The 22,781-nt window shown below is 56.0% G+C and overlaps 1 protein-coding gene across 1 annotated transcript in view; it reads left to right on the forward strand.

The window, feature by feature from the left end:
* The window catches only part of LASP1 (LIM and SH3 protein 1), a 39,420-nt gene that overhangs the window by 1,457 nt on the left and 15,182 nt on the right, over positions 1–22,781 (forward strand). Inside the window, exons 2-4 of the mRNA XM_041001675.1 lie at positions 4,682–4,776; positions 12,729–12,813; positions 22,219–22,326. Coding sequence (XP_040857609.1) covers positions 4,682–4,776; positions 12,729–12,813; positions 22,219–22,326 — 288 coding nt within the window. The remainder of the gene's footprint in view (positions 1–4,681; positions 4,777–12,728; positions 12,814–22,218; positions 22,327–22,781) is intronic.

The raw sequence follows: 22,781 nt of genomic DNA on the forward strand, positions 1-22,781 counted from the left end.
AGTGGGAAAGGGTAGTTCCTGGGATACTTTGTTTCCAATCTCCTCCTCCCCCCCTTGGGGTTGATACTTTCTCAGCGACTTTCGGCCTCTGACTCAGGGTGAGGCCGCAGGTGGAGGTGGAGCTTCTGAACCATACTTGAGCTTGCGCTCCCCGGAAGGGGACAGTTGTGTCCTGCAGGGAGGAGGGATCTGTTGGGGGCACAGGGAAGGTGCTAGCTTCTGGAAGGCAAGACTTGATCTTGGAGCTCCGGAGGCAGGAGGAGCAGTCTCCCTTTGAGAAGGGATCTGCGGGGGGCGGTCTGGGTTCTTGCCTTTTCCTCGGGAGTTTGGTCTCTCCAGCCTGAGTTTCCTGGTGCTGTTCTTACTTAGGACTTTGGCCGGTGCAAGGCTGACACTAGAGCTTACCAAAGGATTGCTTGACTCTGGCATTGGGAGGCTTGGTCCGCCCAGTTCCGGGTCTGCTCCCATCAGTTTTATGAATGGCTTTTGGGCCTCAGTATTCACTATCTGTCAGATGGGCGTGGTGATGTCATTTCCTTGCGTAGGGGAGCAGTGCACTAAAGTGCCTGCCAGAGTGCCTGGAAGGGGAGTGTCTAGGCCGTGGGCTGGCCTTCTGTGATGCTATTTCCAGCCCACAGCACTTCCCTTAGACTAGGAAGAGCTTGGGTGTTGGGTGTCCTAAGGGAGAGGGGATCCTGTACCTACCCTCCAGGTGTCCTCCCCAGTCAGTCTCTTGTGCTATCTGGAAGAGAAGTATGCCTTTCTGTGTGTGCTGCCCTGGAAAGTGGGAGTTGGTGAATCTTCCTTGCTTTTACAGCAGGAAGTGGACCAGAGAGAGAGAGGTCCCGCCTCCCCGCACTGTGCAACTGATCTGGATTATCCAGGTATCCCGCCTCTTCCTCCCCGATGTTTCCAGCAGGAAGGATAGCCACCTGGACAAGGGACCCGGTGCCCGGAGGATGCCGGGCTGGCACCTGGGACAGGGAAACCCTGTCGCAAAGGCAGGGCTGTTGACTAGCTTCCCAAACAAAGCGAAAGCCAGATCTGACTCACCTGTCATTCAGCCAGTGGCCAGGGCACAGGCTGTGCATCCTTGTCTCGAGTCTGATCTCCCTAAATAAAGCGTAGGTGGGTGAGTGCCCTGCCATTTCTGTGAGCAGCCTGCCCCCAGCCTCCAGTGTACAGTGTGCTGTGCTCTGCGCGTGTTGCTGTGGAGGGCATTTGAGGAAGGAGGTCGAGGTTTGCCTTTCCAGAGGACTTCTGGGATTATAGGGGGAGGGGGGAATCGGGGTGACCTCATTCGCTTATTCATTCAACAAATATTTGTTCAACACCTTCTTTGTATCTGGAGACCAGCCGCGTCAAGATTGGCCACATGGTCCCCTCTGGCTTGCTTCCTGGCCTTCAGCAAGCAGGCAAAGACGTTGAGGAAGAGCGGAGGATTGGTCTGCTACCTAGAATCCCCCATTACCATTACGAGGGCCTCTATGCTGCTGCTCCTTGGCCCAGCATCCTTCTCCCTTCCCAGGGACAAAATCCTTGCCATGTAGGTGCCCATTTCTGAGCTGAAGGACCGCATGGTCAGCTTGTGCCATCCCTGCACTGTGGCCAACGCTCAGGGCGGAGTGCCCGGCGTAGGCTTCCCGGCAGCCTCCTGAGGCAGGGGTGGCTGCACGTGTCCATGATCAGCCCTGCACACAGAGACATGGTGAGGGTTCACCCGGAGCCAGAACTGGAATTCACATTCACAGGCCTTCCTGCTATCTGGAGGAAAGCCCAGATATTTGGAGGGTACTGGGGAAGTGGAATTGCGGTAAAACCCCTGTCTTGAAGCCAGTGACCCAGGTGGCCAACAGAGCCTGGCTGGTGACCTGGCTGGGGCTGGGTGGGGCCTGGAGGGGCGCGTGCAAGGGAAGCTGTAACCTTGGGCAACAGAAAGGGAAGGTCTCATACTCTAAGTCTGAGTCACTGCCACCCCTGGTAGCCTGGGTGCATAGGACAAGGTACCAGCCTGTTGGGGCACAGTGACCTGAAGCATAACACTGTTCCTTCCTTTCCCCAACACCCGCCTCCACCCCAGAACGCTGGAGGAACAGGGGCTGGCCCAGGCCTCACCCAGCAGAGGGGCTCCCCTGCAGGGCTTTCTGTCTGGCTGAATGGGTAAGGGAAAGTCCTGGAGCCTGCAGGTGCTCTGGCTGCACTGGGATCTTCCCTGCCTGGGGCAGAGAACATGAAGTGGCTGAGGGTCCTGGGAGGGGGATGAGGGAGGACAGGCTTGTTCTGTCTACCTCTTTCTGGACTAACTGGGACTGGGCAGGTTCTCTCTTCTTGGGGTTCTGGTGGCCTGTCCAGCCCTGGCTCCCAGGATGTGTTGAGTGGTTATTTTCTTGCTTCCCCAAAGAGGCAGTAGCTGCTGCGATGTTCTTGACCCTGTTCTTCAGAGAGGAGAGGAGAGGGACCTTCTGCCAGCTGTTATTCTGGGTGCCCACCATCCCCCCAGCACTCCTCCCTGAGACAGTGCTGCTGGTCCCACTCTGCAGAAGTGGAGACTGTCATTGGTTACCCCTTGTTTCCATCTCCTGCCCCCTGAGTGGGAAGAGGTGGCTGTGCTTCCTAACCTGGCCTCTGATGTTTCCGGCTGAGTGCAGGGCGGGAGTGCAGGGAGTGAGGAGCGTCCTGGGGTGGGCTGGAAAGGGCTCCTGACAAAAGTGGACACTATCCCCGTGGAGAGGGCTGTGGAACCCCTGCACCCCAAGCTTACTCCCAGGGCCTTGCTCCAGGCTAGAACCCTGCTGGTCTGTGTCCCCCCCCCAGTGGATCAACGCTCGGAGGTCCCCAATGGTGGCAGAGTGTGCACTCTGTGTGTGTGTGTGTGTGTGTGTGTGTGTGCACGCGCGCACACGATGTATGTGAGTCTGCGTGTATGTGAGAAAGTGGGTCATGGTCTGGATTCTGGGGAATGTTTTTCCTGGCAGGCCCCTGCGGGCTGGTGGGGGGAGGCGGGGGCCCAGGCAGGGGCCGATGCCGCTGAGCAGGCAGAGGCCGGCAGATTGGCTGGTGACACCACTGGGGCACTATAAAGAGGGGATGGGCCCAGGTTTGGGTGGGGGCAGGACTGCCCAGCTGGCCTTTCTCATCACTAGGTTTCCTTTGGGTCTCCTGGCTGGGGCATAGTCCCTTTGCGGGGGGCTGTCCTTTAAGTGGGCCCTGTCGACATTTGGCCAAGGTGGGTCACTAGGGGACAGGGTGGATCCCAGCTATTTTTGAACCACCTCTTGGTTTATAATCACTTTTTGAGAGATGCGGCCTTAAGGGGAATTCCTTGAGTGTTAGCTGAGAATCAGCCCCGGGGCTGGGTGCCTCTGTCCCCACCCTGGACCCTTGCCTGTCTCTCATCTCTGGTGCAGGCCAGGAGTATCTCTAGATACTGCTGGGAAATGGGACTGTAACGCCAGGCAGCCTGGGTCCCTGCAGCTGGACCTCTGGCTGGGGCTGACCCTGGGATCTCCTAGGCTGCTGGGGTCAGGGAGAACGCCTGATACCTTACTTGCCTGGGCTTGTGACAGGGGCAGCCCTGTGGCATCCCCTCTCCTGCCCTTGTCCCTTTCATTGATGGCTAAGTTCTGGGTCCCTGGGTTTTGCAGAGTTTTAACTGCCCCTCTTTCTCACATATATACCTGAGGCTGTGGTTGGGCACCCTGAAGCCTCACCTGCACCTCTGGCACACAGAGCCCCCAAGGTGAGCCGTTGGTCTGCACTTGTGGCCAGGGTGTGCACCTGCTGTGCCCAGCATGCAATACTGAGTATTCAGCAAGGCCAAACATGGTACAGATGGCTTCGCGGGTGATTTCTTATCAGTCATTCACCTTCCCAGGAGAGAGGGCCGGGGTTCTGTCCATTCCGCCTATGGGAACATGGGCTTGGAGGGGCAGGGCCTGTCCAGAGTCATCCAACCCCTGGGGCTCCCTCTTCCCAGGCACTGCAGCAAAGCTCTCAGGTCCTCCGTGGGTGCCCAGAGGAGGGTGGAAAGGAGGTGTGTGTGTGTGTGTGTGTATGTGCTTTCCCAGCCTGGATCACCCACCCCAGGCTGGTCTCCCACAGGAGGTGGAGGCACTAGGCTGGAGCAAATCTTGTAGGATCAGGTTGCAGGGGCTGGGACTGTCTGGGTTCTGGGCTCATGGGTGTGAGGCTGGGCCCTCCTGGGGCCATAGGAGGCTACAGGAGCAACCCCTTGGCATTCACCAGCTGCTTCTTAGCAACCCTGGGGCTGCTTTGCATGAGCAATGAGGCCTGTCCAGTTGCAGGGCCTTGGAAGTTAGGAGTTGGAAGGGGTGGGCCAGAAACTGACCCTCTGGAGGCTGCCTTCCCCTCCTCCCTTCCCCCATCCCCACATTGGGCACTCCCTGCTGGGCCCCTTTCCTTCTGCTGACAGCTCTCTGGGCAGCTGGAAGAGTGGGACAGGAGAGTGGGGGCCGGGGCTTTGACCTGAGATGCTCCCAGCTCACTTGGTTGGGTGGTGAATGGGGCAGGGGGAGGTGCTGTTATGTCCTCCCTCAACTAGAACTGAGGACCTAGGGTCGTCCCCAGGATGGAGCCCTTCTGAGTGTCCCCAGGGCCTGAACCCTGTTCCTGAAGTCCTGGTTTCTGACAGATCTCCTCCTCCCTCTGTCTTGGTCCCCAGTTCTGGCATAAAGCATGCTTCCATTGCGAGACGTGCAAGATGACTTTGAACATGAAGAACTACAAGGGCTATGAGAAGAAGCCCTACTGCAATGCGTGAGTCCTAGCCCGGGCAGTGGGGGTGGGGTGGGGTGGGGAAGGGAGCTGGCTGGGCCCATTGGCTCCCTCCCCCTAGGGCTCCCTTCCCTACCAGATAATCACAAGGTGACCTTGGCCAGCACTTGCACACCAAACGTTACAGAAAAACACATTTTGTCCTTAAGACAACTGGAGGGAATCAAGGGCTATTGTTATTCCCCGTTTTATACATGGGGAAACTGAGGCTTGGGAGAAGAGAATGTTGGCTTGCTGAAGGTCAGATGGCAATAGAGCAAGGACGGTTTTTGCTATGAACCACGGTCACTTGCTATGAATCACCTCCCCCACTGTGGTCTCTCAAGGATCAGCGTCCAGCCTTATTCCCGGGTCTAGAGTTGGTTGGGGGCTTTGTCCTCCCTCACATAGCCATCTTTCATTGGTTTCCCTGTAATGGCAGTTGACACATTCCTCCTTTGCCTAGCCCCTCCTTCTTGGTCCCTTCAAGAAAGTTCTGGAATCCTGGCATCAGCCCTTCTGAGGTCATGGCTGAAGAGGTGGGGGTAGCGTGAAATCTGCCTTGCAAGGTGGCTGAGTGTAGTTAGCTTAGTCCGTGGGTTTTTGGCTCTGGGACCTGTTGTCTGGTTAAGATGTTGGGGGTGGTTGGGTGGGGAGGTCCCAGCTGGACTGCCACACAGTGCCATACCTTCCTTCTTCAAGGGTATCTTGTAGTCCATGCCAGGTCCACAGCCCTTGGGACCTCAGGCCAACTCCTGCAGCCTGGGGGAGTTTCAAAAGATCAAGACATTTGCAAGCAGGTATAATAGATAATTTAGGATCCAGTGTAGATCTGGTTTCTGTTTTTTGTTTTTGAATTCTCAGGTCAGAGGCTCTCTGCCGACAAAGCTTACCCAGGAAGGGAAATTAGAACTTTCTGGAAAAGGGGCCATACTGAAGCCCCTTGGGAAGGCTGTCTGTCCCTTTGCCCTCTCCCACTCCCCAGCTGACCTAGCTGCCCCATCCCTCTGGGGCTGAATCATTTATGCCCACCTGCTGCTCTATGGCCCCTGTGCCAGGTGCTGGGAAAACAGATGTCCAGGAAGATCTCAAGCCCAGTAAGCCCTGTGAGAGGACCCAGAGCCTGGAGCAGGTTGCCTGGGGGTGGAGAAAGGGGTCCCAGCCCTGCCCCAGCTCCTGTGAGCTGCCCCTCCTGTCCACAGCTCCCTCTCTTGGACTCCTCCCACCCCCCCAAGGGAAATGGGACATTCTTGGAATTCTTAAAGGCTCACACAAGCCCTGGTTCTCTGCCACTTCCTCCCTCTGTTGGGGAGTGGGGTGGGGTCCCATGGCGCCCACACAGTTAACCCCTGGGCTGCTGGGCCACTCTTCGGCAGACTCTGAGCAGTGTGGGTGGCTGGGCCCCAAGGCTTCTCTGCCAAGTGTCCAGGAGCCTAGGAGTCAGAGCTAGAGAAAGAGACCCAAGGCTTCTCCCCCTTTTCTGCTCTCACAGCCTAATGCCAATGTCTCCTTTGCTGAACTTTGTTCTGGAGAGGCCAGTGCACTTGGGGGTCTTCTGGTCCCCCAGCCCCATCCTGGCATCCAGCCCAAGGCAAGCTTTCTCTCCAGTCTTTGCAGCCCTGGCACTGCCCTTCCAGCTGCCCTTTGGTCCATCGGGCGGGGGGCCCTGGGAAGGACTCTGGGGGAGGGGCAGACTAGGGTCAGTTGTGACCCAGTTGTGTTTCACCTTGGCTGTGATTTGCACCTTGCCCAGGCCTGTAGGGATTCCAGGATGAGCCACGATGAGGCTACCTGCTAGGAATGGACTCCCAACCCCAGAGCACCTGCTGGGAGCCAGGTGCTGGGCCAAGCTGACTGTCATTCCTTCTTTATTAAATAAACATGTTATTATTTATTTGAAAGGCAGAAGGACAGAGATCTTTCATCTGCTGGTTCACTCCCAGAAGGGCCACAAAAGCCCAAGTTGGGCCAGGCTGAAGCCTGGTCTCCCATGTAGGTTCAGGGACCAAGATCTTCTGCTGCTTTTCCAAATGCATTTGCAGGGAGCTGGATCAGAAGCAGAGCAGCTGGGATTCCAACTGAAACAGGATGCTGTCACAGGTGCAAGCTTTAACCTCTGTGCCTCAACTTCAGCCTCTTGTTTTGTTTTCTTTTTAAAGACTTATTTTATTTTAAAGTCAGATTTATCAAGGGAAGGAGAGACAGAGAGGAAGATCTCCTGTTCACTGGTTTTCTCCTCAAGTGGCTACAGTGGCCGGAGCTGAGCTGATCTGAAGCCAGGAGCTTCTTCTGGGTCTCCCTCGTAGGTGCAGGGTCTCAGGGCTATGGGCCATCCTCAGCTGCTTTCCCAGGATACAAGAAGGGAACTTGATGGGAAGTGGAGCAGCCAGGATATGAACTGGTGTCCATATGGGATCCTAATGCATGCAAGGCAAGGACTTTAGCCACTAGACTACTGTGCCAGGCCCAGCCTCTGGTTTTCTTATTACCACCTCTGGCCCTGTCCTCTGGTTGAGAATCCCGTGGTGTCTAGGAGTTGCCTTCCTCCATTCCTTTCCTGGCCACACCTGCCTGGTGCTGGGCTAAGTGGGGTAGCTGTTCTCCTTAGCACTTTGCCCAGGAACTGGGTGTGGAGGTGAGGCGGGGTTCTGGTCTCTGGCCTGTGCCTGAGCTCTAGCAGTTAAGAGAGAAGAGGCCTCACACAATGGCTCAATTGTCCAGTTTTCCCCCTTCAAGTGCTAGGATCCCATATGGGCGTGTCCCTGCTGCTTTGCTTTCATCCAGCTCCCCGCTTGTGGCCTGGGAAAGCTGTCTAGGATGCCGAAGACTTTGCACCCATGTGGGAGACCCAGAAGATGCTCCTGGCTCTGGCTTTGGATCAGCTTGGCTCCAGCTGTTATAGCCATTTGGGGAGTGAACCAGCGGATGAAATCTTTTCCTCTCTGTCTCTCCTTCTCCTCTCTGTGTATCTGACTTTCTAGTTTCCAATAAAAACAAATAAAGTGTTTAAAAAAGAGAGAGAGAGAAGGAGAAAGCTGTCTGTCTTTGGGCCAGCCCTGTTTGCATCAGATAGGGCGAGGACCCAGACTGGAGCTTGCCATTGGTCCCTTGTCTGCTGGGCCTCAATGACACATGTTTGTACCCATGCAGGTGCAACCCCCTAAGCACTGGATGAGGAGGAACTGAATGGATTCCCTTTCACGCAGCCACAGGGGCGTGGCTGTGGCAAGGTGGAGGCCAGGGCTTTGACTGGGTACAGTGTGCAGTGGTGGAGGAATTGCTGATCCAGTTCTTTCTTGAATCTTCTGGGTGGCTGGGGTTGAGAAGTGTTTAGGCCCTGGATAGCCTGTTTGTACACTGGGCTTTCCCACAGCCCTGGCTTGCTACAAACCTGCTTCTTTGTTTCCATGCAAATAGGCTGGGAGCCTGAGAGGTAGGACTGGGAAGAAGCTTGGGCTGGGGGTGGGATGGCGGGGTAAGGCGGTGGGGGGGCATGGGGGTGTAGTAGGGTGTGGGGGTGTCGTAGTGGCAGGGGAGAGGAAAGGATGGGGACTTGGGGGTTTCATGCCAAGTTATCACTTTTTTGGGGCATCTTGACTGAAGACTTCGGGGTCTTTCAGTTTCCTGGGGAGAGTGGAGATGACCAGGGTTCGAACTCTGGCTGGACCCAGCTCAGGGGGCACACTTTTGGTCTCAGTGTCCCTGGGTCCCCATCTCCTCCTTGGAAAAGTGACTTAGAAATTGGGGTTTTGTTGCAGTCCCCAGAATTCTCTGCCTGTGTTGGGGAAAGTTGGGGAGCAGCCCCCTTGGGAGTCATGGTGGGCTCAAGAGGCAGAGGCTCAAGAGATGCCCCCAAGGGGGTACAGTTGCAAACAGATGGCCAGAGTGACCAAGTGGTCTCCCCAGGCAGCACCCACACCCCGCAAGCACAGTGATCCCTGATCCCGGGGCCCAGGAAGCCTCAGAGATCGCCTTGCCTACTGATAGCTCCCTTTTAGGAAGAAGGAAGCAGTGGCTCAGCATTTCAGGGTTCAACATGGCTGGTGCAGGCTTTTTTTTTTTTTTTTCTCCTTTTTACATTTTATCTGCCTTCATTAGGAGGGGACTGGTAAGTCCTTCCATGATGGCTTGGCTTGCTGGTTGTTTCCTCTGGTCAGACAGTGCCTCCTGCTCGCTCCCTGTCCTTGTTGCTTCAGCCCCTTACAGTCCTGGGACTGGTGGCAGACAGGATTAGCAGGGAGTGGCCACCCTCCCAGCCCACAGGCAGTGTTCCCAGTGAGGGGCTTTGGGATCAGCGCCTTCCAGAGGCAGCCTGTCACGGCTGGGCTCTTTGTTTTTTGCCCCTTTTGGTAAGACCAGAAGCTTCTTGTTGCTTTTGTTACTGTTTTTTGTTCTTCCCTGAACACAGAGCTGTGGGTTTTTGGAGGGGCTGGAGCCTGGAAGGGGGGGTGGCCCCAGGGGCAAGCAGGAGCTGCTTTGTGTCTGTTCTGCTTCTGAGTGGGTGGTGGGGCTCATGGCAGGACTTAGGGGAGGGGGTGCAGCTGGCACCCATGTGCCCTCAACCTCTCACTTCCTCAGAGCAGGGTGCTGATCCAAGACCCTGGGGACAGCAGCGCCTCTGCTGCATCCCTTCAGGTTTCTGTCCAACCTCTCGAGATGTGTACTATGGACAAGTTGTAACAGGAAGCCTGGACCAGGGTGGCTGGGACCCCCATGGGTTGGGTTTGGAGGACAAAGCACCCTGTGGTGCCTTCACCCTGTCAGGCACAGCTTTCTCAGAACTCTGGGACCCTGTCCTTGGTGCTGAGCCTTGCTTTCTTCATCCCTAAAATGGGCACAGGGACCTGGGCTGCCTTTGCTAACCCCAGGCCTTGGGGCAGGAGTACGTGGGGAGAGGCTGCTGCTTTGGGCGCCTGTATGTTCTGCTGACCTGCAGCAGCCTGCTTGCCCCGCCTTGACCTTGTGCTGGCTCCTGCTCTTCCTGGCCAGGAGAGAGGTGCCTTCCTGGTTTTACCTTCTCAGATACTGAGCCCTCCCCTTTCCCCCAGGACTATCTCATCTGGGTCTGTCAGTCACCTGAGTGTTGCTAGCAGGCAGATGGGGGGGGGGTGCAGCTGCAGGGAGCCCCTCTACCAGGGCTGTTCAACAAGGGGCCTAGGCCAGCCCATTGGCAGGGACAAAGAGCAGCCGTGCTGGCGACTCGGCTCTACTCCTCAGCTTCCTCACTCCGACCCTGGCTCCCTCATCCTGGCCCATTATACTGGGGTAGCCATCTGGGGTACAGTGTCCCCTCCTCTGTCCGAGCACCCATATTGGCATGGACACGTGCATTTGCTCCAGCTGGGAATCTGAGGATGGGGGATGGTGGGAGACAAGGGTGGAGGAGACAGAAGATGGGTTTCCCTATGGCTGTTTCTGGAAGAAGGTCGGATCCAGCCGAGTCCCCTTGGAAGCCTTTCTGGTGGTAAGGGGGAGGGGGAACACAGGACTGTGCTTGGGTTCCCCCTTTTGCCACACCTGCCTGAGTCCAGCTCCTGCAGACCCCAGATCCCACAGCTGCCAGCTCCCAGGGTTTGCCCTCACACTGGGCTCCTCCTCCCTGAGTTGCTTCCTGTCCAGATCTTCTACACACACACACCCCCATTCCTGGATCTCCATTCCCTGTAACCGCCCCCTGCTCCTGCTCTCCTGCCTGGAGCTGAGGATGAGGTTGTCATGGCAACGGGAAGCGCAGCAGCAAGCTGGGGAAGGGAGAGGCAGGGTTGTCGCCAGGGCTGGGGGCTGTTGGGGAGGGGACGCGTTGACCCAGCAGGAGGAATGCTGCCCGTGCTGTCTGCCTTCCTCTGCCTGGGATTGCGTTCAGGGGGGTGAGGGTTAGGGATTGGAGTCTCTGCAGCTCCTCGTTAATCTAGTTAGTCTGATGCAGGATTAAAATTGTTCCCTGCCATCCAACTGAGTCAATGTCAAGCTGTAGACCCCCCTTACCACCACCACCATGGGATTAGAATTCCAGCCATCCCCAGCTGAGGCTGTGGTGGGAGGGGCTCCTGGGCCTTCTGCAGGGTGGAGGGGGGTAGAGCAGAGGCCGCAGCGTGGGGTGTGGGAGCTGTCACGTGGTTACTGGTGTGGACCTGCTAGTCCCTGCATTCATTGTGCTACGGTGTGTGTGGCGTGTGACAGGTGCACACGTGGGACCATCCATTTTAACTCTGTAAGTGCAGACAAGTGAGGAACCCCAGGGAGCGCAGGGGGCTCCCTGTGACATGGCTTGGTGGAGCATGGCAGCAAGGCCGCTCCCCCACCCCCGCCGGCCTCCCCTGATGCCACCAGGCTGCCTGGAGATTCGTTTTTGTTCCTTGTCCCTGGAATTTCCAGTGGAGCTCAGTGTGGGTGGCCCAGGCTAGATAGAGCTGGGCCAACCTCAGGAACTGGATTCACAACAGCTTTTGCCCTTTCCATCTCTGAGCCATTTCTGTATGCCACCATGGGAAACTGTGTTTGCTTTGTCCTTTCCTGGGGAAGCTGCTTGCTGGGCTGACCTGGGCTGCCAAGACCCAGGTGGGCCCAGCTGGAGTTAGCTAGGTCGGTGGCAAGGGAGGGTTTGCCTGGGTTTGCTTCCAGTTAGTGAAAGGGCCAGAGGCCCTCCACTGAACCCTTGCTGGTCATGCCCCTCCTTAGCTGAGTTCTGCTCATACCAAGCTGTGTCCTTCCCAACTCATGTATCTGCAGGTTGTTGTGCTCAGCTGGTGCAGGGGGCTGGGGAAAGGCCAGGTGTTGTAGAGCACAGGTGGGCAGCGTACATCTGGCTCATGGACATACTAGCCAGCTGGGATGGTTCCCATCTGGAATGATGTCCCAGGAGCTGATCTATCACTCATCTGGGTGCCACCTGTGGGACCAGGACCTGCAGTGGTCATAGTGTGGCCATGGTGGTCAGACATGGGACTCCTGCTGACCTGCCATCCCCAGTCCCCGCCACAAAGTCCTCTGCTATTGTAGCCATAACTAGTTCTCATCCTGGCCCAGCCTCAATGTGTGACAAGTGTATTCTAGCAACTCTCCTGGGAGCTTGGAATAATCCACAAGCAAAAGAGACGGGAGACTATCCTCCTTCCACATCACCTGCCCCTGTATGGGACGGATGCGGTCAGGCAGCTTGTTAGGAAGCTGCCCGGGATGAATGCCAGCGCCAGTGGGCTGGGCCCTGCTCTGGGCCTCGCGGGGTGAGAATCAGGATGGGCAGTCCCTGCAGGCTTGGCTCAGGTGCTGCCTAGGTTCCTGAGACCTTGCTGGCCCTCTGTCTTGGGTAATGGCCCCAGGGCTGGAGACGGACGGTGTCCTGGAGCGTGCTGGCTTGCTGGCTGGGGTTGGGTGCTGCAGGTGCAACTGGGCTGTTGTCTTCCTTCTGTTGCCTTGGTTTTCTTTCCAAGGGATATCCGAGGCTGGCACTGGCCAGCTTTAATCCAAGGACAGCTGGGAGGACCTGAGGAAGCTAGACGGGCAAGCCCTTAGCACAGGACAGAAGTGTGCACTTGTAGCTTGGCACCCCAACGTGACCTTTGACTCCCCACTGGTCTGTGTGTTGAGCCTCCGGGCTTTGTCACTGCTTCCCTCAGGATGCCCTCCTGGATGTGTGTTCCTCTCCTCTTCCATCTTCCTAGCACTCTAGACCATCCTTCCATCTGGTCTCTGCTGCTGGTCTGAGTCTTTCTCCCCAGTCAGCCTGGGCTGTCCTGGGCCACCGAGTCCCCTGTCTGAGGATCTGGGTGGCCTTGCTGAGTGCATGACTATTTTCCATGGCCAGGTGGCCGTTCGGCCCACCCTGCCGAGTCTGGGTAGTGCCTGCTTGCCGATGCCAAGGTCCTGGGGCTGGGACGGGGAAAGAGGAAGTGGTCAGGAGAGAGCCAGGGTTCCGAGCGCCCAGAGTGACGCGTTCTCTTTTTCCTGTCCGGCAGACACTACCCCAAGCAGTCCTTCACCATGGTGGCTGACACCCCGGAAAACCTCCGTCTCAAGCAACAGAGTGAGCTCCAGAGTCAGGTGAGGGGCGGGCCCGGGGAGGCTGTTGTAAGCCCCGGATTTGGTAACGGCCCTCTTCCTTCCCCTGCGGTCAGAGTCCTGGCCCTGGCTTTGTCTCCCTGCCTCAACATCTGGGTGTTTCCTGGCTTTATCAAAGGACTGGGGAGGGCATGGCCTTGTCTGTGCCAAGTGGGTTGGATGGAAGTGGGTATCTTTATGACTCTTGTCTGCCCCCCCCCCCCCAAATCCTGCCTCCTCTAGGAAGTTGCCCCTCTCCCACCTCTCATTCAGAGCCACCACAGCAGAGGATCCTGGGGAGCCCACGGGGCGAGGTGGGGAGGAAGCTCACTTCTACCCCAGGTTCCTGTCATGTCCCCACGCCTTGGAGGGCAGGGTACGATGGGTCCTGTCCTGTGTGTCTTGCTTTCTGAGTGCCATGGCAGGTCGGGGCCACATGGCTGCCCTGTGAAAGGGGCAGGATGGCTTCCTGGCCCAGGGAGAGCAGTTGGATTTCAGGGGACTCTACAGGGTAAACACAGGGGCTACAGCCCCAACACTAGAGCAGCAGGCCTGCGGCCCGGAGGGGAGCCTGGGCACAGCAGAACTTGAGGCTGTTGGGCAAGAGAATGGAGGCAGGTGGGGTTACCCAAGCCTGGATGGTGGTACAGGTCTACCTGGGCCAAAGAAGGATCTTTTCTGGTCCCTTGGAGTGGGACTTCAGCTGCCTGATCTTTTTTTTTTTTTTTTTAAGATTTGTTTTTATTAGAAAGGCAGTTTTATTGAGAGAAGGAAAGACAGAAAGAGCTTTTCATCCATTGCTTCATTTCCCGAATGGCCACAACAGCTGGAGCTGAGGTGATCCAGTACCAGGAACTTCTTTTGGGTCTCTCACACAGATGCAGGGTCCCAAGGCTCTGGAGCATCCTCCACTACTTTTGCAGGCCACAATCAGGGAGCTGGATGAGAAGTGGAGCAGCCGAGAGATGAACTGGTGCCCATATGGGATGCTGGCTCTTTCGGGTGGAGGATTAGCCTGTTGAGCCATGGTACCAGCCCTTGCCTGATCTTCATAAGAGAGAAAGAGATATTCTACCTATAGCTGAGGCCAGGACCATGCCAAAGCCAGCAGCCTGGAACTCCATGCAGGTGTTCAACTTGAGTGGCAGAAACCCAGGTACTTGAGCCAGCATGCGCTGCCTCCCAGAACGTGCTGGAAATTGTACCCAGCTACCCTAATATGAGATACAGATGTGCCAATGTTTTTATTTATTTTAATATTTATTTGAAAGGCACAGCCCCATATACCTGCAGCAGTTAGGTCTGGGCCAGGCTAAAACTATAATTCAGGTACTCCTTCCAGGTCTCTCGTGTGGTGGCCTGGGGGCCAAGGGACCCAAGGACTTGCATCATTAGTCCTTTCTGTGAGGAAGGGGCTGGACTGCGAGTCGAGCAGGGGCGACTTAATTACTGCGTAACGTGCTGTGCCACAACACCCTCCCTAGATGTCATCACAGCCCTGGTGGCCATCCTCTGCTGCCTGACCTGACTGGACCCGTCTGGGTCCTGTGAGTAGAAGCAGCCCTGTCTGCGTAGGAGGGCTATGCTGCAAGGGACTTGTTGAGGACTTAAGTGCATCTAATGCCCCAGGCAGTTCGGTTCCTGGGTCCTCACCGCAGCCCCAAGCGGTGAGTGGTCACACCTCCTCTCTGGAAGAGGAAGTCCACGCTGCAGCCTCTGGATACAGATTTGTCTAACCTAAAACTGCAACTTTTAAAAATAGTGAGTTAATTAATTTAAGAGGCACAGCAGGAGAGAGAGAGAGAGAGAGAGAGATGGTTGCAAAGGGTGGGGGCTGGGCCATGCCAAAGCCAGGAGCCTGGGACTGCATCCCAATCTCCCATGTGGGTGGGCGGCAGTGATCCAAGTTGATACTGTAGCTCCAGGGTTTTCAGCTTTCTGTCCAACTGCCCAAGAACAGCCCCTGCCTGACCATAACCTGCATGGTCGCTGGTGCAGGTGAGGACTTGCCTGGCCTTGGTGAGTTTACCTCCTCTGTTTTGGACTTAACTTGGAGTACCTGTCACCCCTGTTCTACAAGTGAAGGAGGGAAGCTGGGAAAAGCTGGGCTTTCCTTACCCGTGGACACTTACAGTGTGTAACGTTCCCAAGTTGCGATCCAGTCTTGTCCCTCCCACATGTGCAGGCAGGCCTCTAGTAGGTTCTGTGGTGGTGGGGGGAACTGAAGGGAGGCCGCCAGTGTGGCCTGGCCACTACGCTTCCTCCTCTGGAGCCTGCCTGCCCAGCAGAGCTGACAGCTAAGGGGGGATCCCCCCAGGTGCACCTGGTTGGGAGAGGGGTAGGGACTGTAAAGACTCCCCATTCTGAGAAGGCTGCCTGGGACCTGGAGAGAAGCGATGCTGGGAGGAGGTGACAGGCCTGGAAAAGGTGCAGGTGGGAACATGCCCTCGCACGTGTGCGTGTGGCCACACACACGCCCCCGCTACCCTCAGGAGGAGAAATTCTACTCCTAGAGCCATTGTCAGCCCCACAAAAACTTGGCTGCAGCTCTTTTTAATCCTGGAAGTTGATCCCTAAGTGGGGGGAGTCTGAAGCAGGAAGGGGTGCCCTCACTCTTACCCCCTCCTCCAGGGTGAGGAGATAAAGGGGGCAGGCAGAGTCCACTTCTTCCCGGAGAAGCAGCTAGCACAGACAGGATTTAGAGGTTCCTGGCCTCGCCTCTTCTAAGGCCTGGCCTGCCTGAGGCTCCCATCCTGGGTAGATCTCCCAAGCACCCTGGGAAAACCAGGAGAATGACTATTTTTATTTTTATTTTTTTATTGGAAAGTCAGATATACAGAGAGGAGAGACAGAGAGGAAGATCTTCCATGCGATGATTCACTCCTCAAGTGAGCGCAACGGCCGATGCTATGCTGATCCGAAGCCAGGAGCCAGGAATTTCTTCCGGGTCTCCCACACGGGTGCAGGGTCCCAAGGCTTTGGGCCGTCCTCAACTGCTTTCCCAGGCCACAAGCAGGGAGTTGGATGGGAAGTGGAGCTGCCAGGATTAGAACCGGCGCCCGTACGGGATCCCGGGGTGTGTTCAAGGCGAGGACTTTAGCCACTAGGCCACTGCACTGGGCCCAGAATGACTATTTTTAAATGTTTATGTATTTCCATCCACTTAAAAGGAAGAACAACACAGAGATTTTTTTTCACCAGCAGGTTTACTTCCTGCCTGTGCCCAACAGCCAGGCTTTAGTCAGGTTGAATCCAGGAGCTTAGAGCTTCACCCAGTTCTCCTGGGTGGATGACAGGGGCCCAGGTATTGCACCATTATTGCTGCCCTCCCAGGATGGCACCAGCAGGAAGTTGGATTGGAAGCAGGCTAGCCAAGACTGGAACCAGGCTCTCAGATGATACGGGATTGCGTGTCCCAGGCAGTGGGCACACCCAGTAATTACTCTCTATCAAGTGCTCCCCAGAACCCCCTGGAGTGCTCACAACCACCTGATGAACCACTGGTGGGGGCCCTGAGGTTTGGAGAGTCCCCGCACTTGCCCAGAGCCCAGTTAGACCCTGTGTGCTAGCACAGCGGATGCACCAGTTACTGGCAAGTGGTAAGGGGCGTGCCGGGATGCAGGTTCCAAGGCCTTGTCCTGAGGGCTGTGATGGGCAGCTCATAGTGAGGCCTAAAAACTTGCATCTTTGACTTTCCTGGGGCTTCTGATGAGGGGAAAAGGTCTCATAGTCATATTCCAGGCAGCCAGCAGCTGGACTAATGGGCCAGAAGGGATGCAGAAGGCAGCTGGAGCTGAGCTCAGCCTGTGTGCAGTGGTGTGAGTCCCCGAGGTTAAGGCTTTGCTGCAGGCATAGCTCCTTCCTGGGATGTGCAGATCCTGGGTTGAGGGCTGGGGTAGGCTGAGGACAGAGTGGAGGCTGTCCTGGCTCACTGGCTGTGTCCCCTCCCGCCTCCCAACAGCTGTGTGCATAGGCAATGGAGCTGGTTTTCCTGCCTGGAGGGAGGCCTGGTGGGGTGGGGGCGAGGAGGTGACTGACCCTACTGCTCCAAGGTTAGGAAGTGCTGAGCTGGCCTGGCTGCGGTGCTGACAGGTTCTCTTTCCTCTGGCCACTGTTGTGGGGGCAGGGCTAGTTCCAGCTGCCAGTGGCAACCAGGGAGGGAAGTGGGAGTGTCCTCTGGTGCTCTACCCCCATGGCTCTCTCCTGGCCCCTGCAGCAGTGACTGCTCTGGAAGGCTAGCCAGGCTATTTTCCCATATCTATATTGGTCCCTAAAGTGGCACTTTGGGTGTCTGGGACACCTGGAGCCTCCGTTTTTGGTGGCAGTAACCACAGAGCTGTCCGGAAATGAGCCACTGCCTGGGTGGCTGTGTCCAGGCCTGGCAGAGGCAGAGGCAGCCAGCCAGGGCACCCTGACCCTTCTCTCTGTCCACCCCTTCTGTTTCTTACCTATGATGCCCCCTTCCTGACCACAAGCTAAGTATAGACTGCAGTTTGGGATGGACCAGAGTTGGAGGGCTCGGTGTGGCACCCCCAGCCCAGGCAGAAGCGCGAAGAGGCAGGAGTTTCATTGTGTTCTCTGTGGCTCTGTGGGCACTGCCATGGCAGGGAAGGGAAGGGAGAATGCCCTGAGACAGTCCCCTGTTCCCTGGGCAGGGATTGGTGTTTGGCTCCTATGATCTGAGGATCACTCCTGCCTGCACTGACTCCCAGCTGCGCCTCCACCGGTGGCATGTGCTTGCGCAGGCTGGAGACCCACCCTGTGCCCTGGCTGTGTTTCTGTTGAGGATGTGAGGATGGGTGGGGCCCGTGGGGCCCGCCCTAGTGCCTGGCCTGGAGCCCACACTGAGTGTTGCCTGTAAGGGAGAGGGCATGAACTTGGCCGGTATGACCAGAGGACAGATGTGACAGCCTTGCCTCCAGCCCTGGTTTTTCTCATGAGCTCTCCTCCTCCACTGTAGGAAGGTCCTTTAAAAACCCCCAGAAATGGAATAAAAGCATCAAGTTTATTTTTGTGCAAAAAAGAATGATGTGGTCTTTTTTTTTTTTCAATTCATGTATAGCTTTGTTGTTATACATATTTTCCATGAATTGTGAAAAAAAAAATTTGGCACCAAGGTAAAATTCCTATTTCCTTTTTTTTTTATGATTTACTTAATTTTTAAATTTGGAAGGCAGAGTTACAGGGAGTGGTAGGGAGAGAGCAGGCATGAGAAATCTTCTGTTTCCTGGTTCACTTCACAAATGGCCGCAACAGTCAGGGCTAGCCCAGGCCAGCGCCAAGAGCATAGGACTTTGTCCGCTGTCCGGGTCTCCTACGTGGGTGCAGGGTCCCAAGCACTGGGACCATTTTCTCCTGCTTTTCCAGGCACATTAGCATGGAGCCGGATCTGAAGTGGGATAGCCAGCACTCCAAGCAGTGCTTCTGTGGCATGTCGCTGTCATAGATGGCAGCTTGACTGACTGTGCCACAGCACTGGCCTCAGAAACCTTCTTTTTCTTAAGATTTATTTCTTTTTATTGGAAAGTCGGGTTTACAGAGAGGAGGAGAGACAGAGAGATCTTCCATCTGCTGGTTCACTCCCCAACTGGCTGCAACGGCTGGAGCTGAGCTTATATGAAGCTGGGAGCCAGGAGCTTCTTCTGGGTCTCCCATGCGGGTGCAGGGTTCCAAGGCCTTGACTGCTTTCCCAGGCCACAAGCAGGGAAGTGGAGCAACTAGGATATGAACATATGGGATCCCAGCGCATGCAAAGGTGAGGATTTAGCCACTAGGTTATTGCGCTTGGTCTTTTTTTTTTTATTTAAAAGACAGATCCAGAGGGAGAGAGAGAGAGAGAGAGCTTCCATCTGCAGGTCTTCTCTCCAAATGGCCATAATGGCTGGGGCTGGGCCAGGCTGAAGCCAGGAGCCTGGGACTCCATCCATGTGCCTACATGAATGGCAGGGGCCCAAACACTTGCATTAGGCTCTGCTGCCTTCCTGGACTCTTAAGCAGGGATCTGGACTGGGAAGCAAAATCATCAGGAGCTGCACTGGTGCTCCAATTCAGGTGTCACAGGTGGCGGCCCTGCCACCATGCAGTCCCCAGGACTCCTAATTCCACTTCTCCTTCAGCTTTGTGAGGCGCCCCTCATTGTGTCCAACATCTCTGATTTCTTTGGTTTCAAAGGGGATGTGAACCTAACACAGCAAGTACATTCTAAGTGGAAGCGGTTGGTGGCATGTTTTTGCTCAATACATTTCTTTTAAAGACATGATCTTCCTTCATTTGTTGGGTCGTCAAGGTGGTTATTCCCCCTGCCACCCCTCATGCTGCCTTGTTCATTGTATCCGTCGTCATTCCTTCAGTAGGCGTTAATCTGAGCCTGCTGTTGGCTGGCATATGTGACCGAGGAAGTAGACGCAGGGAGTTTCCGGGCTCCTTCTCATGTGGGTGTTGGGAGCCCGTGGCGTCATTTCTGGCCTTAACGGGGGAATTCCTAGTGGATGCAGTTACCTGCTCGGGTGTGAACTGGCAGCTGGGTTGGTGTGAACTGGCATCTGGGTTAAGTGGCCTTGGGCAGGTGAGTCTGGGTAAGGAGAAAGGCTGAAAGGGCTGCAGGCCGGCCCTCCCTTTGACCTCTGCCACCCCTTCCAGCACCACAAGGCATCTCAGAGAATCTCACTTTCATTCTCCATACATGCCAGGCCAGAAAGCCCAGGTGTTAGTTCAGTTGGATCTGAAGTGAAGTAGCTGAGGCATGACCTGGCACCCATAAGAGATTGAGTTTGGGCTCAGCCCAGGCGCGGCTGATGGCCTTTGAGAGATGACCCAGTGTTGGGGGAATTGTGTGCTTGCTCTCTGTCTCATACATTTTTTTTTAAACATGGTCAAGAGCTGGTGCTATGGCATAGTAGACTAAGCTTCTACCTGAAAGGTCAGTGTCTCAGATGGATGCCAGTTCATGCCCTGGTTGCTCCACTTGCAATCCAGCTCCCTGCTCATGTCCCTGCGAAGGCAGTGAAGGATGACTCAAGTACTTGGGCCTCTGCACCCATGTGGGAGTCCTGAAAGAAGTTTCAGGCTCCTGGCCTCTGTCTGGCTCAGCTCCAGCCATTGCAGCCACTGGGGGAGTGAACCAGCGGATGGAAGGTTGCTCTATCTCCTCTCCCTGTAACTGCCTTTCAAATAAAAACAAATTAATCTTTAAAAATACAAATGAAACAAAACACAGACTTCAGAGTGGGAGGGCCCTTGGAGCATAGCCAGGCCACTGCCTTCAATGACCAACTGGCTTGTGGGGGGAAGCAGGGCGGGGGGGCCCTGACACGGCCAAGTGGCCCTTCTCTGCAGCCTACCCTCCTGTGTTAGGAGTGAACTCAACCCTCCTGCCCCAGCAGGGAGGGAGAGGTACTTCCCCAGCCTGGGAACCAGCCCCTGTCCTTGCCCTGTTGCCATGGTGATTTCTGTCTGGATTAAGGAGCCTGACCCGGCAGGGCAGGAAGCTGAGGAGTGGTGGTTGCTGGGCGGCAGCATTTGCTCCCCAGTGGTAAGTCCTGAGCCACTTAGATGATGGTATCCATTTTATAGATGTGGACACTGAGGCAGCAGAAGTGGGTTGAAGATCAGTCTGCAAGGAGGAGATTGGACCCAGGTTCCGATCTGCTCCAGAAGCCATGGAAGCCCCCTCCCCATGTTTGAATCACTCCTGGTGCCAGCCCTTCCGGGTTAGGGAACAGAGGTTGTGGGCCATTCGATTCTTCCGTACCTGGAGCCACATTTTTCTGTCCCCTAAGTGCCTTGCTTTGCCTGAAGCCCCTTTCCCACAGGCTCCCCATTAACCTCCCTCCAGCGAGTCATCCTGCTGGGAACACAGGGCTTCCAGGGACTGCTGGTGTTTGGCAGGCATGGGCCCTGGCTGGCTGGGGACTCCAGCCGGAGGATTTCCGGTCTTCTGGGAACTGGTGTATCCAGGCCTTTCAGTCCCAGAGCTCCTGGGGTGGGAGCTCTGCAGGGGGTCTGACAGGTGTGGCTGTGGCCCCTGTCTGGCCAGTGCAGCCAGCTGCGGCTGTTGCTGTTGTCATTGCTGCCAAGCGCCACCCCCGGATGACCCCTCTGAGCCTGGGAGCTGCCTGGGCTCATCATCCTGGAAACTCCCCAGGTCCTGTTCCCGTGTCCTGGGCTGACCGTTTGCAGCGCTGAGCAGCCCTGGGGAGGAAGTTCAGACAGCTGGTGGGGGCCTGCAGCAGATGGCTGCCTAATGGCCCGCTGAGGCTCTTGAAGCTGGCAAGCTGCTCCTGGCCCCAAGAGGGCTTGCAGCCTCCACTCTGTCCCTGATCAGCCCCTGGGGAGGACAGGCTGTTCCTGGGATGTCATGCTCTATAGAGTCAGGGAAGTCCTTGCTCATGGCTGCCTGGAGGTTTCCATGGAATTCTTGGAGCGGGGAGAGCAGGCTTCATGGCCTTTCTTCCCTGGCACTCTCGCTGGCGTCTTTCTGGGCACCAGCTTTGCCCTCTCGCGTGGCCCTCATTCTGTGATGGCTTCAGCCCTCTGCCTGCAGCTCTTGGCAGGTGGGGCCACATCCTGGCTTGGGTGGGAGCTGGGGCAGGCCTAGAGCTCTGGTGAGAACCTTCTTCCTGTGAGCTTTCAAGCAGGAGGGTCTGACAGCAAAGGGTCAGAGGTCAGGCAGATAAGGGTTTCCATCTGGAGGCTCCAGCTAAAGCTAACTTTTGTGACCTGGCCGGGGCTTTGCCCCCGTTTCTTTGTCTGTAAAATGGAACCAATAATAACCTGCAAGTGTGTACACACACACACACACACACACACACACACACACACACACACAGAGGGTGCTTTAAGGAAAGTTGATAGAGAATGGAAAGAATGTTGTTTAGGGTAAATTTTTTAAAAATCCATGCAGAGTTTTTCCTTAATACCCATGTTCCTTGAGTTTAATTTTTCTTTATTGGAAAAGCAGATTTATAGAGAGAAGGAGAGACAGAAAGATCTTCCATCTGCTAATTCACTCCCCCCAATGGCTGCAATGATACGAGCTGAGCTGATCCGAAACCAGGAGCTTCTTCCAGGTTTCCCATGTGGGTACAGGGTTCCAAGCACTTGGGCCATCCTGCACTGCCTTTCAAGGTGCATTAACAGAGCTGGTTCAGAGATGGAGTCTAGAACTGGTGCTCTTCTGGGGTGCTGGCATTGCAGGTGGCAGCTTTGCGCACTGTGCTGTAGCGCTGGCCCTCGCTATTTTTATTCCAACACTCTCTGGCTGAGGCTTCAGCTTGACATGGAGGATTTGGGTCAGGCTCTTTCTCTTCTGCTTCCTATGCCCGTCTGTGCTGGTTGCTGCTTCAGAGCGGGCCGCAGGTTGCGCGCCTCACTCCTGTGCCTCTCTCTCCCTTCCCTCCTGCCCTGCAGGTGCGCTACAAGGAGGAGTTTGAGAAGAATAAAGGCAGAGGCTTCAGCGTGGTGGCAGACACCCCTGAGCTCCAGAGAATCAAGAAGACCCAGGACCAGATCAGTAACGTAAGCCTTGGCCCCCTGTGCCACCCTGCCCCCATCCCCTACCCTCCTGGGCAGGCCTGGCTCTAGGTGCCTCCCCTCCCTTTTCTGTGGGTACTGTTGGGTTTTACTCTGCCAGCTTCCACCCGCATGGTGCTTCCGCTTCTAAGGGCTGTTAAGTCACCCCCACTGTCTGAAGCTAATTTTGCTTCTTTGCCTGGTATGGTGGGTGTCAGGCTGCAGACTGGATGTCTTTGCACAAAAGTCAAAGCTGGGGGTGGGGGCATGCTGCCCCAGCCTCTGGGTGCTGGCTTAGCGGTCATTTCCGCCCTCCTTCAGCCCCTCCTCCACTTAAACATACCCTTCCTTCCTGTGTGAAAACCCCAACTGGGCTTGGGTGCTGGGCCTTCCTGGACCTGGGACGGTCTAGCTACTGCGGTGGGGGCGCCAGTGCGGGTGGGCGTGGTGAGTGGGCAGTA

Source organism: Ochotona curzoniae, unplaced genomic scaffold (assembly GCF_017591425.1).
Source record: "Ochotona curzoniae isolate NIBS_2020 unplaced genomic scaffold, NIBS_Ocur_1.0 scaffold_2453, whole genome shotgun sequence".
Lineage (NCBI taxonomy): Eukaryota > Metazoa > Chordata > Mammalia > Lagomorpha > Ochotonidae > Ochotona > Ochotona curzoniae.